Source organism: Melospiza melodia, unplaced genomic scaffold, assembly GCF_035770615.1.
Source record: "Melospiza melodia melodia isolate bMelMel2 unplaced genomic scaffold, bMelMel2.pri scaffold_45, whole genome shotgun sequence".
In the NCBI taxonomy this organism is placed as follows: Eukaryota; Metazoa; Chordata; class Aves; order Passeriformes; family Passerellidae; genus Melospiza; species Melospiza melodia.
Window position 1 is genome coordinate 3132786 of NW_026948772.1, and position 26295 is coordinate 3159080.

Consider the following 26295-nt stretch of genomic DNA (forward strand, 5'->3'; position numbering starts at 1 on the left):
ACTCAGGGTGTTTGGGACATTGGGGGTGTTGGGGACATTGGGGACACTGGGGGCGCTGCTGTCCCCCAGTGACCTCCTGGGCCACCCTGTCCCTGTCCCTGTCCCTGTGTCCCCACGAGGTGTCACCCCCAAATCTCCTCCTGCCAGCCCCACCACTCCCACACCCTGAACCCCTCAATGTCCCCAAGGTGTCCCCAAGGTGTCCCCAAGGTGTCCCCAGTGTCCCCAAACATCTCCACCTCACCCTCTGAAGCCACCTCAGATGTGGCTCCTCTGCTCCCATCTCTCCCTGGTTGACCCAACCCCAGGAACACCCAACATCTCAAAATCTTGAAGTCCCAATGGTGACCCCAATGTCCCCAAGGTGTCCCTAAAGCCCTCAAGGTGTCCCCAAAACCCCAAAGTGTCCCCACCTCAGCCTCTGAACCCTCCTGAGATGTGGCTCCCATGTCTCCATGGTCAACCCAACTCAAGGAACACCCAACACCCCTCATGTCCCCTAGACCCCCATGGTGTCCCCAATGCCCCCAAGGTGTCCCCAAGGTGTCCCCAGGTGTCCCCAAGACCCTAAACATCCCCACCTCATTCTCTGAACCCTCCTGAGATGTGGCTCCTCTGCTCCCACCTCTCCATGGTTGACCCAACTCAAAGAACACCCAATGTCCCCAAGACCCCTCAATGTCCCTGAGGTGTCCTCAAGGTTCTCGAGGTGTCCCCAATGTCCTCAAGGTGTCCCCAATGTCCTAAAGACCCCAAATGTCCCTGAATTGTCCCCACCTCAATCTCCGAACCCACCTCAGATGTGGCTCCCACCTCTCCACAGCCAACCCAAGGAACACCCAACGTCCCCAAGACTCCTCAATGTCCCCAAGGTCCCCAAGTCCCTGAGGTGTTCTCAAGGTCCCCAAGGTATCCCCAATGTCCCCGAGACCCCAGACATCCCCACCTCACCCTCTGAACCCACCTCAGATGTGGCTCCTCAGCTCCCATCTCTCCACGGTCAACCCAACCCAACAAACACCCCTAAGTCCCCAAGACCCCAACGGTGTCTCCAACGCCACCAAGGTGTCCCCAAGGTGTCCCCGGGTGCCACCTACCAGGGCTCTCTTGACATACTCCTCCTGGGCCGCCTTGGTGTTGTCCTTCTTGCCGCCCCAGGCCTTGAGGGCCGAGGCCTGCAGGGCGCGGCCGTACGAGAAGGTCAGCGCCCAGGGACGCGGCAGCAGGCAGCGGTTGATGGTGTTGAGGTTGATGGAGGCCTCCTCCACACTCTGACCGCCTGAGAGGAACGTGATCCCTGTGGGGACATCGAGGGGACACTGTGACATCACTGTGACATCACTGTGACAGCATGGAAACATTGGGATAAAGCAGGAATGGCACAGAAACACCCCTGGAACACTGGGGACATTGGGGACAGCGGCTGATGGCGTTGAGGTTGATGGAGGCCTCTTCTTCACTCTGGCCACCCGATAGGAATGTGATCCCTGGGGGGACATTGGGGACAGCACTGTGACACCAGCCTGGGGACAGTGACACAGCTCAGACACAGCTCAGGGACACTGGGGACATTGGGGACAGCGGTTGGTGGCGTTGAGGTTGATGGAGGCTCCTCTTCACTCTGGCCACCCGACAGGAACGTGATCCCTGTGGGGACATCGAGGGGACATCATCAGGACAGTCAGGGGACATGGGGATGGCTCAGACACAGCCCGGGGACATTGGGGACAGCTGTTGGTGGCGGTGAGGTTCAGAGAGGCTCCTCCTCACTCTGACCCTCCGACAGGAACGTGATCCCTGTGGGGACACTGAGGTGACACTGAGGTGACACTGACCTGGCACGGCGGGTGGTACCGTCCTCCTCAGGGCGGTGACCGTGGCCATGGCACAGTGACAATGACACAGTGACAATGGCACAATAACAATGACACAGAGGTGACAATGACACACAGGTGACAGTGACACACAGGTGACAGTGACACTGACCTGGCACGGCGGGTGGCACTGTCCTGTGCAGGGCGGTGGCTGTGGCTATGGCACAGTGACAGTGACACAGTGACAATAACAGTAACAATAAACAATAACAATGACGCAATGGCAATGACAATCACAATGACAATGACACACAGGTGACACACGGGTGACAGTGACCCTGACCTGGCACGGCGGGTGGCAAGGTCTGTCGCAGTGCGGTGACCGTTGCCATGGCACACAGTGACAGTGACAGTGACAATGACAATAACAGTAACAGTAACAATAACACAATAACAATGACACAATGACAGTGACAATAACAATAACAATGACACAGGTGACACACAGGTGACACAGAGGTGACACTGACCTGGCATGGCGGGTGGCACGGTCCGTCTCAGTGCGGTGACCGTTGCCATGGCGATCTCCTCGGGGCTGTACTTGGTGGCACAGGCGTGTCCCGCTGTCACCATGTTGGGCTTCAGCAGCGTCCCCTCGAGGTACACGTGGTGGTCACTGAGCGCCTTGTACACGGCTGCCAGCACCTGGGGACATTGGGGACACATGGTGACACACGCTGACACATGGTGACACATGGTGACATCCCTGGTGTCCCCTCGAGGTACACGTGGTTGTCACTGAGCGCCTTGTACATGGCTGCCAGCACCTGGGGACATTGGGGACATTGGGGACATTGGTCACTGAGCGCCTTGTACACGGCTGCCAGCACCTGGGGACATTGGGGACATTGGGGACATTGGTCACTGAGGGCCCTGTACACGGCTGCCAGCACCTGGGGACATCACAGGGACATTGGGGACATTGGGGACATTGGGGACAGCGGCTGATGGCGTTGAGGTTGATGGAGGCCTCTTCTTCACTCTGGCCACCCAATAGGAATGTGATCCCTGGGGGGACATTGGGGACAGCACTGTGACACCAGCCTGGGGACAGTGACACAGCTCAGACACAGCTCAGGGACACTGGGGACATTGGGGACAGCGGTTGGTGGCGTTGAGGTTGATGGAGGCTCCTCTTCACTCTGGCCACCCGACAGGAACGTGATCCCTGTGGGGACATCGAGGGGACATCATCAGGACAGTCAGGGGACATGGGGATGGCTCAGACACAGCCCGGGGACATTGGGGACAGCTGTTGGTGGCGGTGAGGTTCAGAGAGGCTCCTCCTCACTCTGACCCTCCGACAGGAACGTGATCCCTGTGGGGACACTGAGGTGACACTGAGGTGACACTGACCTGGCACGGCGGGTGGTACCGTCCTCCTCAGGGCGGTGACCGTGGCCATGGCACAGTGACAATGACACAGTGACAATGGCACAATAACATTGACACAGAGGTGACAATGACACACAGGTGACAGTGACACACAGGTGACAGTGACACTGACCTGGCACGGCGGGTGGCACTGTCCTGTGCAGGGCGGTGGCTGTGGCTATGGCACAGTGACAGTGACACAGTGACAATAACAGTAACAATAAACAATAACAATGACGCAATGGCAATGACAATCACAATGACAATGACACACAGGTGACACACGGGTGACAGTGACCCTGACCTGGCACGGCGGGTGGCAAGGTCTTTCGCAGTGCGGTGACCGTTGCCATGGCACACAGTGACAGTGACAGTGACAATGACAATAACAGTAACAGTAACAATAACACAATAACAATGACACAATGACAGTGACAATAACAATAACAATGACACAGGTGACACACAGGTGACACAGAGGTGACACTGACCTGGCACGGCGGGTGGCACGGTCCGTCTCAGTGCGGTGACCGTTGCCATGGCGATCTCCTCGGGGCTGTACTTGGTGGCACAGGCGTGTCCCGCTGTCACCATGTTGGGCTTCAGCAGCGTCCCCTCGAGGTACACGTGGTGGTCACTGAGCGCCTTGTACACGGCTGCCAGCACCTGGGGACATTGGGGACACATGGTGACACACGCTGACACATGGTGACACATGGTGACATCCCTGGTGTCCCCTCGAGGTACACGTGGTTGTCACTGAGCGCCTTGTACATGGCTGCCAGCACCTGGGGACATTGGGGACATTGGGGACATTGGTCACTGAGCGCCTTGTACACGGCTGCCAGCACCTGGGGACATTGGGGACATTGGGGACATTGGTCACTGAGGGCCCTGTACACGGCTGCCAGCACCTGGGGACATCACAGGGACATTGGGGACATTGGGGACATTGGGGACAGCGGCTGATGGCGTTGAGGTTGATGGAGGCCTCTTCTTCACTCTGGCCACCCGATAGGAATGTGATCCCTGGGGGGACATTGGGGACAGCACTGTGACACCAGCCTGGGGACAGTGACACAGCTCAGACACAGCTCAGGGACACTGGGGACATTGGGGACAGCGGTTGGTGGCGTTGAGGTTGATGGAGGCTCCTCTTCACTCTGGCCACCCGACAGGAACGTGATCCCTGTGGGGACATCGAGGGGACATCATCAGGACAGTCAGGGGACATGGGGATGGCTCAGACACAGCCCGGGGACATTGGGGACAGCTGTTGGTGGCGGTGAGGTTCAGAGAGGCTCCTCCTCACTCTGACCCTCCGACAGGAACGTGATCCCTGTGGGGACACTGAGGTGACACTGAGGTGACACTGACCTGGCACGGCGGGTGGTACCGTCCTCCTCAGGGCGGTGACCGTGGCCATGGCACAGTGACAATGACACAGTGACAATGGCACAATAACATTGACACAGAGGTGACAATGACACACAGGTGACAGTGACACACAGGTGACAGTGACACTGACCTGGCACGGCGGGTGGCACTGTCCTGTGCAGGGCGGTGGCTGTGGCTATGGCACAGTGACAGTGACACAGTGACAATAACAGTAACAATAAACAATAACAATGACGCAATGGCAATGACAATCACAATGACAATGACACACAGGTGACACACGGGTGACAGTGACCCTGACCTGGCACGGCGGGTGGCAAGGTCTTTCGCAGTGCGGTGACCGTTGCCATGGCACACAGTGACAGTGACAGTGACAATGACAATAACAGTAACAGTAACAATAACACAATAACAATGACACAATGACAGTGACAATAACAATAACAATGACACAGGTGACACACAGGTGACACAGAGGTGACACTGACCTGGCACGGCGGGTGGCACGGTCCGTCTCAGTGCGGTGACCGTTGCCATGGCGATCTCCTCGGGGCTGTACTTGGTGGCACAGGCGTGTCCCGCTGTCACCATGTTGGGCTTCAGCAGCGTCCCCTCGAGGTACACGTGGTGGTCACTGAGCGCCTTGTACACGGCTGCCAGCACCTGGGGACATTGGGGACACATGGTGACACACGCTGACACATGGTGACACATGGTGACATCCCTGGTGTCCCCTCGAGGTACACGTGGTTGTCACTGAGCGCCTTGTACATGGCTGCCAGCACCTGGGGACATTGGGGACATTGGGGACATTGGTCACTGAGCGCCTTGTACACGGCTGCCAGCACCTGGGGACATTGGGGACATTGGGGACATTGGTCACTGAGGGCCCTGTACACGGCTGCCAGCACCTGGGGACATCACAGGGACATTGGGGACATTGGGGACATTGGGGACATTGGTCACTGAGCGCCTTGTATACGGCTGCCAGCACCTGGGGACATTGGGGACATTGGGGACATTGGGAACATCACTGGGGACATCGGTCACTGAGGGCCCTGTACACGGCTGCCAGCACCTGGGGGTGACACTGGGGACATCACTGGGGACAATCCAGGGACATCGGGGACAGCACTGGGGACACAGCAGGTGCCACCAACTCCTCTCCAGGTGCCACCAAACCCCCTCAGGTGTCACCAAACCCCCCAGGTGCCACCATCCCCTGTCCAGGTGCCACCTCCTGGTGTCACCAACCACCACAGGACACCAGGAGGTGACACCGGGACAGTTTGGGGACACCTGGAGGGGACTCAAAGCCACCCAGGTGCCACCAAACCCCCTCAGATGTCACCTCCAGATGCCACCAAACCCTCTGGAGACGCCACCAAACTCCCTCAGATGCCACCTCCCGGTGTCACCCCGCCCCTGGGGACACTTGGGGACACTTGGGGACACTCTGGGGGTGGCACCAACCTTCTCGGTGACGTACTGGCACGTCTTGAGGTCGTGGTCACCGTCTGGGAGGATCTCGGGCTCCACGATGGGGACAATGCCGTTCTGGGGACACTGAGGGGACAATGGGGACATGTGAGACAGGGGGGACACTGGGGGCAATGGGGACACTGGGGACACGATGGGGACATTGGGGACACGATGGGGACACGATGGGGACACGATGGGGACACGATGGGGACACTGGGGACATTGGGGACAATGCTCTTCTGGGGACATCAAGGGGACATTGGGGACATGTCAGCAACCAGGGGACATTGGGGACACAATGGGGACACGGTGGGGACAACAGGAGGGGAGCCCAGGGCACTGAGGTGCCACCAAACCCTGTCTAGATGCCACCAAACCCTCTCCAGATGAACCAAACCCAGCCTAGATGTCACCAAACCCATCTAGATGTCACCAAACCATCCCTAAGTGTCACCAAACCCTCTCCAGGTGTCACCAATCCCTCTCTAGATCCATTAAAACCTCTCTAGATGCCACCAAACCCTCTCTAGATGCCACCAAACCTGGTCCAGATGCCACCAAACCCCCTCTAGATGCCACCAAACCCTGTCTACATGCCACCAAACCCCCTCTAGATGCCACCAAACCTGGTCCAGATGCCACCAAACCCCTCTAAATGGACCAAACCCAGCCTGGATGTCAGCAAAACCTCTCCAAGTGCCACCAAACCCTCTCTAGATGCCACCAAACTAAGCTTAGATGCCACTAAATGCTGTCCAGGTGTCACCAAACCTGGTCTAGATGCCACCAACCCCTGTCCAGGTGCCACCAAATCTTCTCTAAATGAACCAAACCCTGTCTAGATGCCACCAAACCCATTCCAGGTGCCACCAAACCAAGCCTAGATGCAACTAAATGCTGTCCAGGTGCCACCAAACCCTCTCTGGTGCCACCAAACCGGGTCTAGATGCCACCAAACCATCCCTAAGTGTCACCAAACCCTCTCCAGATGCATTAAACCCCCTCTAGATGCCCCCAAACCCCCTCTAGATGCCACCAAACCTGGTCTAGATGCCACCAAACCTGGTCTAGATGCCACCAAACCCTGTCTAGATGCCACCAAACCTGGTCTAGATGCCACCAAACCCCCTCTAGATGCCACCAAACCTGGTCTAGATGCCACCAAACCCCCTCTAGATGCCACCAAACCTGGTCTACATGCCACCAAACCCCCTCTAGATGCCACCAAACCCCCTCTAGATGCCAGCCACCATCCTTCGATGCCCCCATTCCCAAGCCCAGGCCCCTTGGGGACCCTTGGGGACAGTTGGGGACAGTGTGTGACCTGCTGGCAGATGCTGGCGTAGCGCGCCAGCATGTTGGCGTTCTCCATGGACCTGAGTCACCTCCTTGTGTCCCCAAACCCAGCCTAGATGGCACTAAACTCTCTCCAGAAGCCACCAAACCTGGTCTAGATGCCACCAAACCATCCTTAAGTGCCACCAAACCCCCTCCAAGTGCCACCAAACCCTTCCTAGATGCCACCAAACCCCCTCCAGATGGACCAAACTCTCCAGATGCCACCAAACCCCCTCTAGATCCATTAAAACCTCTCTAGATGCCACCAAACCCTCTCCAAGTGCCACCAAACCCTCTCTAGATGTCACCAAACCTTCTCCAAGTGCCACCAAACCATGCTTAAGTCCCACCAAACCCTCTCTAGATGTCACCAAACCTTCTCCAGATGCCACCAAACCCTCTACAAGTGACACCAAACCCAGCCTAGATGTCACCAAACCCCCTCTAGATGCCACCAAACCCCCTCCAGATGCCACCTCTTGGTGTCACCTGCCCTGCAGCTCCCTCCCCGCCCCCTGGGGACAGTTGGGGACAGGGTGTGACCTGCTGGCAGATGCTGGCGTAGCGCGCCAGCATGTTGGTGTTCTCCATGACGGCGAGGCGCGTGGGCGTGTGCGCCGTGATCTTGAGCACGCAGCGCCACTTGGCAAAGCCAGCGCCGTCCTTCTTGTACTGGGCACAGCGCTCCATGAGGCCATCGAGACCTGGGGACAGACAGGGGACATCATCGGGGACATTGGGGACATTGGGGACATTGAGAAAAAATTTGGAAAAAAATCGGAGAAAAAACAGTGAAAAAGCGAGAAAAAATGATGAAAAAATGAGGAAAATCTTTGGAAATTTGAGAAAACAATGGGATTGGGGACATTGGGGACATTGAGAACAAATGGTGGAAAAACGAGGAAAAATGGTGAAAAACTGAGGAAAATTGGTGGAAAATTGGGAAAAATGGGATTGGGGACATTGGGGACATTGGGGACACTGGGGTCGTTGGGGACGTTGGGGACATTGGGGATGTTGGGGACATTGAGAAAAAATTTGGAAAAAAATTGGAGAAAATTTGAGAAAAATCGGTGAAAAAACGAGAAAAAATGGTGAAAAAATGAGGAAAATCGGTGGAAATTTGAGAAAAAATGATGGAAAATTGGGAAATAAATGGGATTGGGGACATTGGGGACATTGAGGACACTGGGGACATTGGGGACATTGAGAAAAAATTTGGAAAAAATTGGAGAAAATTTGAGAAAAACGGTGAAAAAATGAGAAAAATCAGCAGAAATTTGGGGAAAAATTGTGGAAAATTGGGAAAAATGGGATTGGGGACATTGGGGACATGGGGGACATTGGGGTGAATGGGGACACAGGGGATATTGGGGACATTGGGGTCAATGGGGTCAATGAGGACATTGAGATCATGGAGGACCTGGAGAGCGTTGGGGACGCTGGGGACACTGGGGACATTGGAGGTGTTGGGGGCACTGGGGACATTGGGGACACTGGGGACACTGAGGACGTTGGGGACGTCGGGGATATTGAGAAAAAATTGGAAAAAAATTGGAGAAAAATCTGAGAAAAAACGGTGAAAAAAAGAGGAAAATTGGTGGAAAATTGGGAAAAAATGGGATTGGGGACATTGGGGACACTGGGGGCATTGGGACATTAAGGACCTTGGGGACACTGGGGACACAGGGCACTGAGGGAGCTCCAAGAGCCTGTCCAGCCTTGGGGACATCGGGGACATCATCAGGGGTTGGGGACATTGGGGACATTGAGAAAAAATGGGGGAAAATTTGAGAAAAAATGGTGAAAAAATGAGGAAAATCGGTGGAAAATTGGGGAAAAATGGATTGGGGACATTGGTATAAAATGGGTGGGGAAAGGGAAAAGTTGGAACTGGGGACATTGGGGACATTGGGGACACAGGACACTGGGGACATTCTGGGACATTTTGGGACATTGGGGACATTTGGGGACATTGGGGACATCGTTGGGGACATCATTGGGGACATTGGGGGACATTGGGGACATTGGGGACATTGGGGACACTGGGGACACTGGGGACATTGGGACATTGGGGACACTGGGGACACTGGGGCATTGGGGACACTGGGGACATTGGGGATATTGCGGACATCATTGGGGACATTGGGGGACATTGGGGACATTGGGGACATTGGGGACACTGGGGACATTGGGGACATTGGGGACATTGGGGGTGTTGGGGACATTGGGGACACTGGGGACACTGTGGACATTGGGGACATCGGGGACACGGGACCCTGGGGTGGCACGGGCTGGGCTGGGAGAGTGACACAGCAATGGGGACACTGGGGTGGCACTGGGGACACAGCTGTGACACAGCAATGGGGACACTGTGGTGCCATTGGGGACACAGCTGTGACAGGGACGGGGACACAGCGGTGGCATTGGGGACAGGGCTGTGACAGGGATCGGGACACAGCTGTGACAGGGATGGGGACACAGTGGTGGCATAGGAGACACAGCTGTGACAGGGACAGGGACACAGTGGTGACACGGGGATGGGGACACCATGGTGGCACTGGGGACACAGCTGTGACAGGGACGGGGACACAGCGGTGACACAGGGATGGGGACACCATGGTGGCACTGGGGACACAGCTGTGACAGGGACGGGGACACAGCGGTGACACGGGGATGGGGACACCATGGTGGCACTGGGGACGCCATGGTGGCATTGGGGACACGGCTGTGGCAGGGACAGGGACACTGTGGTGGCATCAGGGACACGACAGTGACACGGGGATGGGGACACAGTGGTGGCATCAGGGATACATTGGGGACACCGGGGTGAAAAAGGAACAGGGACCCTGTGGTGGCCTTGGGGACACAGGTGTGACACAGGGATGGGGACACAGTGGTGGCACTGGGGACACAGGTATGACACAGGAATAGGGACACTGTGGTGGCCTTGGGGACACATCGGGGACATTGCTGTGACAGGGACAGGGACACTGTGGTGGCATCAGGGACAGGGCTGTGACAGGGACACAGTGGTGGCACTGAGGACACGGTGGTGACACGGGGATGGGGGCACCATGGTGACACAGGGATGGGGACACTGGGGTGACACAGTGGTGGCACTCAGGACACAGCAGTGACAGGGACACAGCGGTGACAGGGACATGGTGGTGGCACTGGGGACACCTTGGTGGCCTTGGGGACAGGGCTGGGACTGGGACAGGGACAGGAACAGGGACACCACAATGGCACTGGGGACACAGCTGGGACAGGGACACAGCGGTGACAGAGACACGGCGATGGCATTGGGGACACCATGGTGGCCTTGGGGACACAGCAGTGACAGGGATGGGGACAGGGCTGGGACAGGGACAGAACGGTGGCATTGGGGACACAGCTGTGACAGGGATGGGGACACGGTGGTGACAGGGACAGGGACACGATGGTGGCACTGGAGACACCATGGTGGCCTTGGGGACAGGGCTGTGACAGGGACAGAATCGTGGCAATGGGGACACAGTGGTGGCACTCAGGACAGAGCGGTGAGAGGGACACAGCGGTGATGGGGACACAGTGGCGGCATTGGGGACACCATGGTGGCCTTGGGAACACGGCTGTGACAGGGATGGGGACAAGGATGGGACAGGGACACAGCGGTGGCCTTGGGGACAGGGCTGGGACAGGGATGGGGACACAGCAGTGACAGGGACACAGTGGTGGCCTTGGGGACACCATGGCGGCCTTGGGGACAGGGCTGGGACAGGGACAAGGACACCACGATGGCCTTGGGGACAGGACTGTGACAGGGATGGGGACACAGTGGTGACAGGGACAGGGACACAGTGGTGGCACTGGGGACACCATGGTGTCCTTGGGGACAGGGACAGGGACACCATGATGGCCTTGGGGACAGGACTGTGACAAGGATGGTGGCACTGGGGACAGGGCTATGACACGGACAAGGACACCATGGTGGCCCTGGGGACACAGTGGTGGCCTTGGGGACAGGACTGTCACAGGGACAGTGACACAATGGTGGTCTTGGGGACATGGTGGTGGCCTTGGGGACAGGGCTGTGGCACTGGGGACCCAGTGGTGGCCTTGGGGACAGGGTGGTGATAGGGACAGTGACACTATGGTGGCCTTGGGGACAGGGCAGTGGCCCTGGGGACACGGCGGTGGCCTTGGGGACACCATGGTGGCCTTGGGGACAGGGCTGTCACTCACCCTGGGTCGTGGTCTCGCCGTTGGTGCCAGCCAGGGGCACCACGCCCTTGTCCACCTGGGGGACAGTGACAGCATCACAGGGACACTGGGGACACCGGCACGGCGCCAATGGCCCCGAGTGTCCCTGGTGTCCCCAAACTGTCCCTGATGTCCCCAAGTGTCCCTGGTGTCCCCAAGTGTCCCCGGTGTCCCCAGAGCATCCTTGATGTCCCCAAATGTCCCTGATGTCCCCAAACTGTCCCTGATGTCCCCAAGTGTCCCTGATGTCCCCTCAATGTCCCTGATGTCCCCAAATGTCCCCTGATGTCCCCAAACTGTCCCGGATGTCCCCTCAATGTCCCTGGTGTCCCCAAGTGTCCCTGATGTCCCCAAAGTGTCCCTGATGTCCCCAAATGTCCCCACGTCACTCCCTAAACCCACTTCAGATGTGCTGGTCTTATGTGTGATGATGTGTCGGATAAAAATGCTGGACTTTATTTCAGGAATGTATGGATTGTTGTTATGGCTGTGTACTCAGTTTGTTTGGGGAGAAGAAGGGGAAGGGGCTTTTCAGCCTTTGTCTTCCTTCTTCTCCTCCAAATTGTTGACATCTCTATTAGAAAATACTGAATTTCCCCTGAGTTTGAAAGAAACCAACTTTCTGGCATTTAATTTATTAAGCCTTTTCTATACTGTCTGGAGTGTATATAAAATGAAAGCTGAGATTTCTAGAGGGGTTAGAGAGACTCCTGACTCAGGAGTAAAACAAAGCAGGAAAAATCTTGACTGGAGTGGGAAATGGGAGGATATGGGCCAGACTTTAAAGGAATTTTCTGATCCTATAGACTGGGACTTTCCATCTGATCAAATTCAGGATCCAGTCGAGGTGGCAAAGTATTTGAGGGAGAAGTGCCATGGTAATACTAAGGAAGAAAGGATTACTGCAGTGAGCTGGGCCTTGGCGTTGGTTTACCGTACTCTGCTAGATACTGTGGAGCAGCAGATAGCAGAAAGGGAACAGGGAGATAAGTTAGTTATTATCCCAGTGACCCAGGCTGCAGCTAACATCCCAGGCTCCAGGCTAGCAGCTGAATCAGACAATAGGCCCCAACCCATGGCTGTTGCAGCTAATACAAGAGGTGGAAAGTGTAAAGGCAAGACCAATCGAAAGGTGGAGGATGATGAGGATGATGCAGGAGAAGGACCCTCACCAAAATCAGAGGCCACATCAAGGGGCACAGAATCTGGAGCTAATATTGACTCCTTTTCTCTGAAGGACCTCAGAGGCCTAAGAAAGGATTACAGACGACAACCTGACGAATCTATAATTAGTTGGTTAGTACACCTTTGGGATGCTGCAGGGGAGGTAACGATTTTGGATGGTACTGAAGTGAGGCATTTGGGATCCCTGTCACATGATCCTGTCATCGATCAAGGTATGATGAGGGGGGCTAACCCTCACAGCCTCTGGGAACGGGTCCTAAGAAGCATAGCAGAACGATACCTGTGTACGGATGATCTCTATATGCAGCAGACACGGTGGAAGACCATAGAACAGGGGATCCAACGCCTGAGAGAGATGGTGGTGGCAGAGCTCATTTTCTCAGATGATACAACAACTAGGAATCCGGACCTGGTACCATGCACACCTGTAATGTGGAGGAAACTTGTGCGACTTGGGCCACCTGAATACGCTTCTGCCCTAGCAATAATGAAGCGGGATGATACATATGAGACTGTGCTTGATATGGCAAAGAAGCTTTGAGCGTATGCAGATGCTGTGCATGGCCCAACTCATGCCAGAATTGCAGCAGTGGAAACCCAACTGCAGAAACTAGAGGACAAAATAGAGGAGAATCATAAGAAACTCCAGGAAGAGATTAAGGAGGACCTTATTCTTATCTCAGCTGTACAAATTAGAGGCCCTGGTATCCAACGCTGGCGCTCCTTTGATGGGGAGAGAAGGTACATCCCACGGGCTGAGTTATGGGTCTTTCTGTGTGAGTCTGGAGAAGACATGAGGAGATGGGATGGAAAGCCCACCGCTGCTTTGGCACAACGGGTGCGTGATTTGAAGAAAAGAGGAAGTATCACCAAAAGGATAGCAGCTCCGGTCGCTCGTAGCCGAGATGTTAAGTATGATGATGATGATGATGATGATGACATGTCCGATCCCCTTGAAGGAACTTCTAAGGCATATGCCCAAGGAAAGAAGGACAATCTGGCTTAGAGGGGCCCTGCCTCCAGCCAGGAAGAGGCACGGGAGAACCGGGTTTTTTGGAAGGTGTGGATCAGATGGCCTGGCACATCAGAGCCACAAGACTATGAAGCATTGGTTGACACTGGATCACAGTGTACCTTAATGCCATCGGAACACGTGGGGACAGAACCTGTTTCCATTGCTGGAGTGACGGGGGGATCACAACAGTTGACTTTGTTGGAAGCTGAGGTGAGCTTGACTGGGAAGGAGTGGCAGGAACATCCGATTGTGACTGGTCCAGAGGCTCCGTGTATTTTGGGCATAGACTTCCTCCGGAATGGCTATTACAAAGATCCTAAGGGATTCAGGTGGGCTTTTGGAATAGCTGCAGTGGAGATAGAGGGTATTAAACAATTGAATACCTTGTCTGGACTATCAGAGAACCCATCTGCAGTAGGACTCTTGAAGGTAGAGGAGCAACGAGTGCCAATTGCCACCTCAACAGTGCACCGCAGGCAGTACCAGACAAATCGAGATGCCGTGATCCCCATCCACAAGATGATCCGAGAGCTGGAGAGCCAAGGGGTGGTCAGTAAAACCCACTCACCCTTTAACAGCCCTATCTGGCCCATGCGAAAATCTGACGGAGAATGGAGATTGACTGTGGACTGTACTATCGTGCCTTGAATGAAGTGACTCCACCACTGAGTGCAGCTGTACTGGACATACTGGAACAGCAGTACGAGCTGGAGTCCAAGGCAGCAAAGTGGTACGCGACCATCGATTTTGCTAACACGTTTTTCTCCATCCCTCTGGCAGCAGAATGCAGGCCTCAGTTTGCTTTTACATGGAGGGGAGTGCAGTATACCTGGAACTGACTGCCCCAGGGGAGGAAACACAGTCCTACCATCTGTCATGGACTGATCCAGGCTGCACTAGAAGAGGGTGAGGCTCCAGAACATTTACAATATATTGATGATATCATTGTTTGGGGGAACACGGCAATAGAAGTGTTCAAGAAAGGAGAGAAGATCATTCATATTCTCCTGAAAGCCGGATTTGCCATTAAGAAGAGCAAAGTCAAGGGACCTGCCCGAGAAATTCAGTTCTTGGGGGTGAAGTGGCAAGACGGACGACGTCAGATTCCTGCGGATGTTATTAACAAAATCACTGCTATGTTCCCACCAACTGATAAGAAGGAAACACAAGCTTTCTTAGGTGCTATAGGTTTCTGGAGGATGCACATCCCTGAGTATAGTCAGATTGTGAGACCCCTTTATCTGGTTACCCGCAAGAAGAACCACTTCAATTGGGGCCCTGAGCAGCAGCAAGTTTTCGTCCAGATCAAGCAGGAGACCGCTCATGCTGTAGCCCTTGGTCCAGTCAGGACGGGACCAGATGTGAAGAATGTGCTCTACTCTGCAGCCGGGAGCCATGGTCTGTCCCGGAGCCTTTGGCAAAAGCTGCCTGGCGAGGCCCGAGGCTGACCATTGGGATTTTGGAGTTGGAGCTACAGGGGGTCTGAAGATAACTATACTCCAACAGAAAAGGAAATCTTGGCCGCCTATGAAGGAGTCCAAGCCGCCTCGGAGGTGATTGGTACAGAGGCACAACTCCTTCTGGCACCCCAACTACCGGTGCTGGGATGGATGTTCAGAGGAAAGGTTCCCTCTACCCACCATGCCACCAATGCTACTTGGAGTAGGTGGATTGCCCTCATTATGCAGCGCGCTCAAATTGGGAAGTTAAATCACCCTGGGATTCTGGAAATAATTACAAATTGGCCTGAAGGTGAAAGCTTTAGTGTCGTGGATGAGGAACAAGAGCCAGTGACCCAGGTTGAGGAAGCTCCACCATACAATCAGTTGCCAGCAGAAGAAACACGTTACGCTCTATTCACTGATGGTTCTTGTCGCGTCATAGGGATGAAACGGAGGTGGAAAGCAGCTGTATGGAGTCCCACTCGACGGGTTGCAGAGGCTACTGAAGGAGAGGGTGAATCCAGTCAATCTGCTGAAATCAAAGCTATTCAACTGGCCCTAGGTATTGCAGAGAGAGAGAAGTGGCCAAGGCTCTATTTGTATACCAATTCTTGGATGGTAGCCAACGCTCTCTGGCGATGGCTGAAGAGATGGAAAGAGGTGAACTGGCAGCGCAGAGGAAAACCAATTTGGGCTGCGGAAGAGTGGAAAGATATAGCTACTCGGTTAGAGAAGTTACCTGTGAAGGTTCGCCATGTAGATGCCCATGTCCCCAGAAGCAGAGCTAATGAAGAGCAGCAAAACAACCAGCAAGTACGTCAGGCTGCAAAGATAGGGGAGTTGAAGATAGATCTCAAGTGGGAGCATAAGGGAGAGTTATTCTTAGCACGATGGGCCCATGATGCCTCAGGCCACCAGGGTAGAGATGCCACCTATAAGTGGGCACGAGACCGAGGGGTGGATCTAACCATGGACAGTATCTCTCAGGTTATTCGTGACTGTGAGACGTGCGCTGCCATTAAGCAGGCCAAGCGGGTGAAGCCCCTGTGGTACGGTGGGCGATGGTCTAAGTACAAATACGGGGAGGCCTGGCAGATTGATTACATCACACTGTCTCAAACCCGCCAGGGCAAGCGCTATGTACTAACCATGGTAGAAGCCACCACAGGATGGTTGGAAATCTACCCTGTGTCTCATGCTACAGCCTGTAACACTATCTTGGGCCTTGAAAAGCAGGTCCTTTGGAGGCACGGTACTCCCGAGAGAATTGAGTCGGATAATGGAACTCATTTTAAAAACAATCTTATTAATACTTGGGCTAGGGAACATGGCATCGAGTGGGTATACCATATACCCTATCATGCGCCAGCTGCAGGGAAAGTGGAAAGGTACAATGGATTGTTAAAAACCACCTTAAAAGCATTGGGTGGGGGGTCTTTAAAAAACTGGGAGCAGCATTTGGCAAAGGCTACCTGGTTAGTTAACACGCGAGGTTCCACCAACCGAGCGGATCCTGCTCAGTCTGAGCTCCTTAATACAGTCGATGGCGATAAAGCCCCCGTGGCCCATGTCAGAGGTTTTTTGGGAAAGACAGTATGGATCAACCCTGCCTCAAGTACAGACAAACCCATCCATGGGATTGTCTTTGCTCAAGGACCAGGTTGTACATGGTGGATAATGCAGAAAGATGGAACAACACGGTGTGTGCCTCAGGGAGACCTGATTGTGGGATGAGACTCATATATGAATGCCATTGTTTGTTGAATGTGAGACAGAAGGAAACTGTGTCAAAGGTCTGAGCAAGTAAGATGAGAGGAATGTGTAAGTGTCAAAGGCGTGAGTAAGTGAAATGAAAGTTTTTTATTGTATGTTCACGATAAGGGATAAGGGGTGGAGTGTTGTGGGGTGACAACCTTTATCCCAATATCGTGTGTTGTGTCTGGCAGCTGTGCCTTTTCTCTCTCCCCCCCATCCCTGGCCGTCTTGCCACGGCGGGGCGGGGAGGGAGGAGTGAGTGTGACCGGGCACTTTCGCTTTTGGCTTTGGCTGCTTGGCTTGGCTTGCCGCTGCTTGCTTGCTTGCTTGCTTGCTCCTGCCTCGGCCCCTAGCTGATGGATGCTGTTTTGCTGCTTTCTGCTTTCTGCGCTGTTTTTTTCTTTTCTTTCGTTCCCTCTTTCTTACCCTACCCTGAAGATACTGGACCAGCTCCCGACCTGACCTGAGACGTCCAGGACCCCTGGAGTCTGGGAGAGAAGCTCAGTGCCCTCCACAACACTGCCTGGTTTCTTTTCTTTTCTTGTGTTGGGGAGTGTTCTTTTGTTACTTGTCAATAAATAGGTTTTGTTTTCCACTTTGCTCCTCCGAGAAATTCCTTCCTGAACCCGGTATTGGGGGAGGGGTGGTTGGAGGTTTGTTTTTTTTTGGGGGGGCTCCCTTTTGGAGATTTCCCCTAATTTGTCCTAAACCAGGACACTCTGGAATGAAAAAAGGCTGCAGATAAGACGTGTTTAATTCCTTTCAGAATGCTATCAGTAATTGTGCTAACGTTATGGTTATTAATATCTTTGGGATGTGGAATGCAAAATGATCAACTAACCACTCTTCATTCTAGAATGAAGAGAGAGGTACAAACGGAAACACAGGTGATAAAGGTTTCTAATGCAGTTCGGGCTGAGAATGTAATGATTGGATTAGTCAAAGATTTTGCCAAAATGCAAAACACCAGCCGAATAGCTGCCTGCCTGCCAATACCAAAGGCAGCAGGAGACCCAGTAAATTGGGGAATCATAACATCAAAACTACCTGAAATACAAAAGAACAAAACAATTACATGTAAACTGGTACCCGAATCGAGGCAAGTTACAGAAACAACTCTGGTATGGAATGTGAGGCCAAGGATAAGAAAGATCAGATAGAACCTTGGGACAGTGCCTGGTCTGTGAGTATTCTTCAAAGATTCCAATATATGGCAAACACCCCTTGGTGTATTAAGTGGGAAGGCCCTGAGAACGAAACAGATCCAGCAATAACGAACACTGACACTAGTAGCAGAACGAGGGCAGACAAAGTAAGTTGGTGGGCATGTAATAAAACTTACGACTGCACTTCAGATGATGAAGAGATAAAACAGATGCCACCCCTGGCAATAGCCCTACAAATTGATTGTGCTTGCAGAGGGATCAAACATAAACAAGGCAGAGTGAATTATAAAGCAGTTATAGGGTGTACCAGGATTACAATCCGAGGTCCAGGACAATTTGTATGGGCAGCAAGTGATGGTACCTGGACAACACATCTGCCTGTAGACGGGAAAGTAAAGGAGATTACTTTAGGCCTCCCAACCTTATGTCCAATTTGGAAAAAAGTCCCCATTTAATGGAGAACATGAACTTCTGCAGATAAGAGCAAGACGAGAAGTTCTAGACAATGAAAATCCAGATGACACTTGGCAAGAACCCTCTAGTGGAGTGAAATTTGGATGGGCCCTAGAGTCATTGCTTGGTCCTATAGCAAACTATAAGAGCAGAGAGATGCTGTACAAACTTACAGGTCAGGTAGGTAGACTGGCAAGAGTCACCCGGGAAGGATTTAAAGAATTAAATATACAGTTACAAGCCACCACAAAAATGACTTTACAAGATTGATTGGCCCTAGATATGTTACTCCTGAAAGAGCATGGAGTATGTGGATTTTTAAAGGGACAAGTTGATCATTGCTGTGTTCATATCCCAAATGTAACTGCAGATGTAGAATATGACATCAATCAGTTGAAACAAATAGATCATGAAGCACAAGAAGAGCAAAAGGATTTGGCTACAAGCTGGTTAAGAAAAATCTTTAAATCTTTTTAGGGTGGAATGTGAGTTCATGGATTAAATCTATCATTGAGAGTGTGATAATCTTACTAATTGTATTCTTAGCAATTTGGTTAGTTTACAGCATCTTAAAGGGAGAGATACAGAAGAAAACATCCTGGAACCAGAGGATAATAAAGGCACTAACACGAGATCCACGCCCACCATCTTCTGGTTCTCCAGTTCATAACAGCATCCACGATCAACCCTGGATTTGAAGAACCGAGTACAAATTGAGGAATAAAGGACTGTATCAAGTGAAAACATTTACACTTATAGTGAAGTAAAAATGCTTTTAAAGGGGGGAGAATAATAGTGGAACCCTGGAAAAAGTTAAAGATAGAATCTAAAATGTTAGACTTTGTGCTTTCCCAGATCAACTCCATCTGCGTAAGCAGTATGATAAATTATATAATTGTTAGATGTGATGATTGTTTAGTAATTAAATGTAATTATTATATAACCATAAGAAGAATAGTGAGAAACTATGTTGGAAATTCAGAGAGGGGCTAAATTTATGTATACAATAGAACAATATAAGTTTAATAATTAACATGAAAGTTATGTAACGATACAGTAAAAAACATGATCATTTCGGATGTATGGCCAGAGTCAGATTTGGGTATATTTGAATATACCCCGATTCCTAGAGCTCCTTATAAAAAGCACCGCATATAATCCCCCGTGATTATGTGTTTCTGAACGCTAACAGTTGCAGGGGCTGATCTGTAAGCTTTGCAGCCTCCAAAGGCCCTGGGCTCTGCTTCCCAGCCTGCTCTGCACTGCCCTGAGCCCGCCTTGTTCAAGAGACAAAAGCCAGGCCAGGGCATCCTCACCCTGCCCGCATTCCTGCTGCTGGCAGCAGCCACTGGCCCCTGAGCCCCACTCGGGTGACAGCTGCAGGGACAGGGCAGGCTGTGCTGCGCAGGGGGCACGGGGCTTTGGGCCCTGGGGCTGCTGCTGCTGGTGGGGGCCATGGGCCCAACAGGGCCCCAAGCTCAGTCCCTGCCCGGGCAGCTGCCCCCAAAGACCCACACTCCCCGAGCATCCGCATCACAGCTGCCAGGGGTAAATACCAAGGGATTCAGGAAAAAAATTCGACATAGTGACTAAACCAAGGGGTCCAAGGGTAAAGCCAGCATCAGCTGATGTTTACCCACCTTGACAAAGGTGGCTGCTGAGCAGGTGAGATCTCCAGGGTGTCTGGCAGTGCTTGCTCTGCAGGTGAGGCTGTTGGGCTGCTCCCAGCGGGACACAGCAGCAGGCTCAGGCCAGCCCTCAGCCCCTCACAGCTGATCCCAAGGAGCAGGCTCAGAGAGCAGTTTCAGACCACTTCCTGTAGATGTTTCAAAGGACTACATGTCATTCAAGGAAGCCACCTTGCACATTTAGTTTTGGTGTTGTGTCATGAGGAGCCATGAAGGTGCCTCTGAATGTGCGCTCAGGGCACCTTCCACTGCCATCCCAAACGGAACACAAAGGACAGGCCTCAGCTTTCAGCACTGCTAAACTCCTCACCCAGCAATGAAATCTCAGGAAGATGTAGGAATTACGTGCACCAGGGCACCTGGCCTGAAATAACAGGCATAAATCCCTCAGGGCACTAAACCCAATGACTTGCATGTGTGTACTTCTTTTGTCCTTCTCTCATCGGTCATGTCAATTTTCTCAAAACCTGCCATTTCACAAATGGTCAAGGCATGCACCATTAGGGCATCCGTACACCGTGATGCCAGCCTAGATAAGACTACCAGTCAGGGTGTAGTAGAGGTGCTAATACCCTGTAAGTTTCCCACCCACAAACATATGAGAAAGGACCTTCCTTTATATGTGGAGAGATGGGGCATTTTTAACAGAAATATAAAAATAAAGGCTATTACTGGAGACCTTCTAGGCATCACAATAACTGTCCTCACTGCCCCCGTCGTCCACACATTTTCCAACACCAGCAAAACCGGTGGTCTGCAGGAAACCCCACACAGACACAGAAAGGCCCTGTGCGATGACACCACATGCGAGGCTGTTCTGCCCTACTCTCCCCAACATCGTGGAGAACCAGCACAGCAACCTTCTCAGATCTAGCAGGACAGCTCGATCGCTGCAGAAAACTCGACAGAACACAGCTCTGCCCTGGAACCCAAAGGCAGCTAGTAACTGCCTTTTCATTTCCAATCCACGATATTTATGTTCACCATATTCCAACAGGCAAATACAGGCCAGAAGAATGGCCCAGAGGCATTTTGATTTTAACCAACACCAGGGAAGGGATGGAGACACTCACTACATTACCTCAGGTGCTCGCCTTGACATCTTTGCAGGAGATAACTGTCCAGGCTCTATGCTTAGACCCTCCCCTTTTCATTCCAAAAGGAAGAGTTAGAGCCTGAGCCATCTTCCTACAAGATATGATCACCACACCAGCTGATCCAATGCTGATGTGGGCACAGATTACAGGCCCAAATAGACCCATTCTAAAGTGTGCTTTGTCATGTAAAGGGAGAAAGAGATGTATTTCAGGACTATTAGATACAGGAGCTGACATCGCCATAATTTCCTGCTCTATTTGGCTAAATCAATGGCCCCTGGTTCCAGCTGCTGGGGTAATTATTAGCTAGCAGGGGAGCCACTACCAGCTTCTGGAGTCAAGGTACCATCTGCTTGGAAGGTCCTGAGGGCACAGTTGCTACAGTAAGATCATTTGTCACCCGGGCAACAATAACACTTAGGGGAAGAGACCTCTTGTCCCAAAGGGGGAGATGGCTAGAGATCCTATCAACACCTAAGGATTTCTAGACAGGGCAACCGAGCAGCGCGCCACACTTCAGTCAACCTGGAAGACCAACGACCACATATTGGTGGATCAGTGGCCCCTACCAGGCAGAAAGTTAAAGGCCCTGCTGTCCCTCGTGTAGGAGCAGTTGTCTGTGGGCCACATTGTACCATCTACTAGCCTCTACAATGTGCCTGTCATTATCATATGAAAGCCGGGCAAGGACAAGAGGCGGCTCCTGCAGGACCTCAGGAAAATCAACGAGGTCATCCAGGACATGGGTGCCCTCCTGCCCAGCCTGCCCTCAGCCTCCATCATATCCTGAGACTAGCAGATGCTTGTGATACATCTAAATGACTGCTTTTTTGACTTCTCCTTGCAACCCAATGAAAGCCCCTTGTTTGCCTTTTCCGTCCCCAAACTGACAAGCACTTTTACAGAGGTACAAGTGGACCGTATTGCCTCAAGGGAATGATGAAGAACCCAACTACTTGTCAATGCCTTGCAGCGCAAATTCTCTCGCCCAGCCGGAAAAGATATCCTAATGCTATCCTTTTTAAATACATAGACCATATATTAGTTTTTGCAGAACCTCAGATCATTTTGGACTTTGCAGTACAGGATGCCATCACTGCAGTACAGAGGAAAGGTTTTGAGATAGCAACAGATAAAGTCCAAAAGACAGCCCCCTTGATGTAGCTCGGCCTAAAAAGCACAGAGAGAACCATCACACCCCAAGCACTTTGTCAAAGTGGTCGCAAGGGTTGTTGGGTGAAGAGAAAGTCGAGAATGTTGAATCCATGTTCAGAAGGCTTGATTTTTTATTTTAGTATATGCATACCACATTATTATTATACTAAAAAGAATAGAAGGAAAAGTTCTCAGAAGGCTAGCTAAGCTAGGAATAGAAAAAGAATCAATAACAAAGGAGCTCTCCCCGACTCTGTCCCAGAGAGAGCTCGGTCCTTGATTGGCCATTTATTGTACACATCCAACATGGGCCAATCACAGATGCATCTGTTGCATTTCACAGCAGCAGATAACCATTGTTTACATCCTTTCTCTGGGGCCTCAGCTTCCCAGAAGGGAAAAACCTAAAGAACGGATTTTCATGAAAAGATGTCGGTGACAGCACTGCACATCAAGGACAACCCAAAGACTCTGCGGAGACTCCACCAACTCTGTGGAAGCATCAGTTGGGTACGTTCACTGCTGGGAATCACCACAGAAGATCTTGCCCCAGTGTTCCCGCTCCTTAAAGGCAGAGAAGGACTCGACTGTGACCACTGACACCGGAGGCAGAAGCAGCTGTACAAAAGGTCTCCTGGGTGATTCAAACTAAACAGGCACACAGATACCACCCTAATTTTCCTTCCTCCCTGGCAATCCTTGGTGTAAGTCCAAAATTCCATGCATTATTGTTTCAGGGGGACTCAACTTTCTCAGATCCCCTCATAGAAATTGAATGCGTTTTCAGAGCACACCAACCTACTAAAATGATAACAACCCAACAGAAAGTTATTGCAGAATTAATCAGGAAAGCTACAGAACATCTGTGCTCCCTTGCAGGAACAGACCTTCTGAATATATAATTAGTTCTCACTCCAGAGCACCTCAATTGCCTACTTCAAACATCTGAAACACTGCAATACTCCTCAAATCAAATTTACACAGACTAGGATCACCCACCAATTCTACCATCAAAACATTCCTGTGCTGCTCAGGATGTTCAAAATTACCTGAGACCTGGCAAGATCCATTGTAGCCACCTGCCCAAATTGTCAGGAACACGGCCTTGCTTCTGTCAGAGCTGCAGTCAATCCAAGAGCACTAGAGAGTCTCCACATCTGGCAATCAGACATCACACACTAGGCCCCCTTTCGGCAGACTAAAATACATACACGTCTCAATCGACAGCTTTTCCAGTGCGGTTTTCGCCACTGTGCATGCTTGTGAAAAATCAGAAGATGCTGTAAAACATTACCTTTTTGTTTTTTCCACCTTAGCAATTCCACAGGAAATTAAAACTGATAATGCTCTTGCTTATACCTTGCACTGATTCCAACAAGTTTCTGACCACTGGGGTATAAAACATGTCACGGGCATACCACACTCCGTCACAGCAAAGTCCATAGCTGAGAGGGCCCACTGAGCCATCAAAAGGATCCTTGATCAACTGAGAGGGGTAATCCAGATATTATCTTCCATTGACAGCCTGGCCAAGGCCTTTTGCGTATTCAACTTTTTGAACAACTCATTTATGGAGCCAACTCCCCCCATCATCAGGCATTTTACTAATTCAACTGCAGCCCAATTAAAAGATCAGCCCCTGTGTTGCTCAAAGAACCTGAATCTAAACAAATTTACAGGCACCTAGCCATTAATTACTTGGGGAAGAGAAGATGCCCTTGTCTCTAGAGCAACACTCCTAAGATCGATCCCAGCAAAATACATAAAAACTCTTTCTGGGAACGGCGAGGCAAACACCAGAGCTACCATCAGAAGAACAGAATGGAAGCCTAAGGAGACAGCAGAAGCCTGGAAAAGAAGAAGGAGAAGGACAGAAGAAGATTTCCTAAGCAGCATTGACCAAACACACCAAGACCAAGATAGCTCAGACACCACTAACCAAGATATATGTCTTAACATTTGTAAAATCTATATTTTAGCATTGATATATGATTCTTCTAATAAGCTGTGTTCACATCCTTGGCTTAAAGAAGAGGAAGTTTAGTGGGAACACAACTTAAGTTTCATCTTCTAATCTCTTCATCTGTTTGCTTTTAGGACATCCAAGCCTCAAGATAATAAATCAGCTAAAGGCAGAGGATGCTGCCATTGGTTGCTGCTGCAGCAGGAATCTGAATGCTCCTCACTGAGCCACATGCCTTCAGCTGGGTGCTTCCACACACAAGCCACAATTTCTTGTCCATGGCCATGCCTGTCAGGCACTTGAAGGCATGCATTTTTCTACCTGTTGTCACATAGGGAGTCAGTATACTAGGGCATCCAGCTGCTAAAAATCAAGGAAACAAGATCCTGATGGAAAGCAACAACTACTGGTTCACTGGAATTTTCACACACGGGGGTATGAAAAACTGGTTTTCATCTTTAGTTAAGACTGTTGTGTGGGCTTTGTTTCTTGTATTCATTGTTTTGGTTATTTTATCCTTTTTTGCTAAATGCCTGCAAAACTCGATAGCAGAAGCATTGTTCATACACAACAAAAAGGGAGGAGTTGTTTGGGCTGAGGGGCCTACCATTGGAACTGTAATATCTCAGGGCAAAGTGACCAAGGTAAAAGAGAGACACCGCTCTGAATGCACAGGTCTCGCCCATGGGCATTTTCAGGCACCTGGTGATGCAGCACATTTTGCTGGCATCACCCAGTTCAACTGCTGTATTTTCCTTATATGTACAACCCCTAGAATGTCCTCGCCTCTTCTTTACCGTTTTGGTCATGGCTTACTGCATTGCCCCACTGCTTTTCCCCCCAAATTTCCCTCTATGTGCCCAGCCCCAATTTGTCTCCCTTCCTGAACCCTCTTCAATACAATCCACAGTGCTGGAGTTCCACGCAAAGATCCCTCATTCACCTCGTTCACCAGCAGTTTAAGCAAGTGTGTTCCCAGCTCTGGGAGTCCAGGTCGCTCACAGAGGCTGGCTGTGGGCAGGCTGAAACACACAAACTGAGTGCAACAGAGAACCTGGCCTCTAATAAAAGGCATGAATCCCACAGCCCACGCAAACCCAAAGCCTTGCATGTCTATACATTTTCCTGCTTCTCTAAGTCATCATTCCACTTTCGACATTTTCTTTACCTGAGTACTTGGCTCTCTCTCTCCTGTCTGCAGGTTCATCCACACATGTAAACCTGCAGGAACAGCCGGACCCAAAGGGAAGTGAGAGAGGACTATTGGTCAGGAACTGTAGTGACAGGACACAGGAGAATGGGATCAAACTGCAAGAGGTGGAAGAGATTTGATGATGGGAAGAAGTTCTATACTCTCAGGGTGCTTGTCCCCGACACAAGGACCAGGGCAGAGAGGCTGTGGATGCCCCATCCCCAGCAACATCCAAGGCCAGGTGGGACAGGGGCTGCAGAAACCTGCTGTGCTGGGAGCTTGCTCAGCTTGGAACCAGATCATCTTGAGGGTCCCTTGCAAGCCAAACCATTCAAGGATTTGATCATTCTGCCATCCCTATCTCCCACGGTGGAGTGTCCCGGAAACTTCAGTGACATCACAGCTCCCAGAGGGTTCCAGGTGGAACGTCCAGGACCTGGAAATGAGCACAGCAGACACTTCACTGGCTGCCA

At 51.8% G+C, this 26295-nt stretch overlaps 1 protein-coding gene across 1 annotated transcript; it reads right to left on the minus strand.

Moving 5' to 3' along the window:
* Window positions 1–950: 950 nt before the first annotated feature.
* LOC134434657 (fructose-bisphosphate aldolase A-like) lies at window positions 951–25439 on the minus strand. The gene is made up of 6 exons (XM_063183297.1): window positions 25428–25439; window positions 11694–11748; window positions 8010–8170; window positions 6120–6203; window positions 5135–5309; window positions 951–1297 (listed from the first exon to the last, which is right to left on the minus strand). The coding sequence occupies exons 1-6, from the start codon at window positions 25437–25439 to the stop codon at window positions 966–968; spliced, it is 819 nt and encodes a 272-aa protein (XP_063039367.1). The 3' UTR covers window positions 951–965.
* Between the last annotated feature and the right edge of the window lie 856 nt (window positions 25440–26295).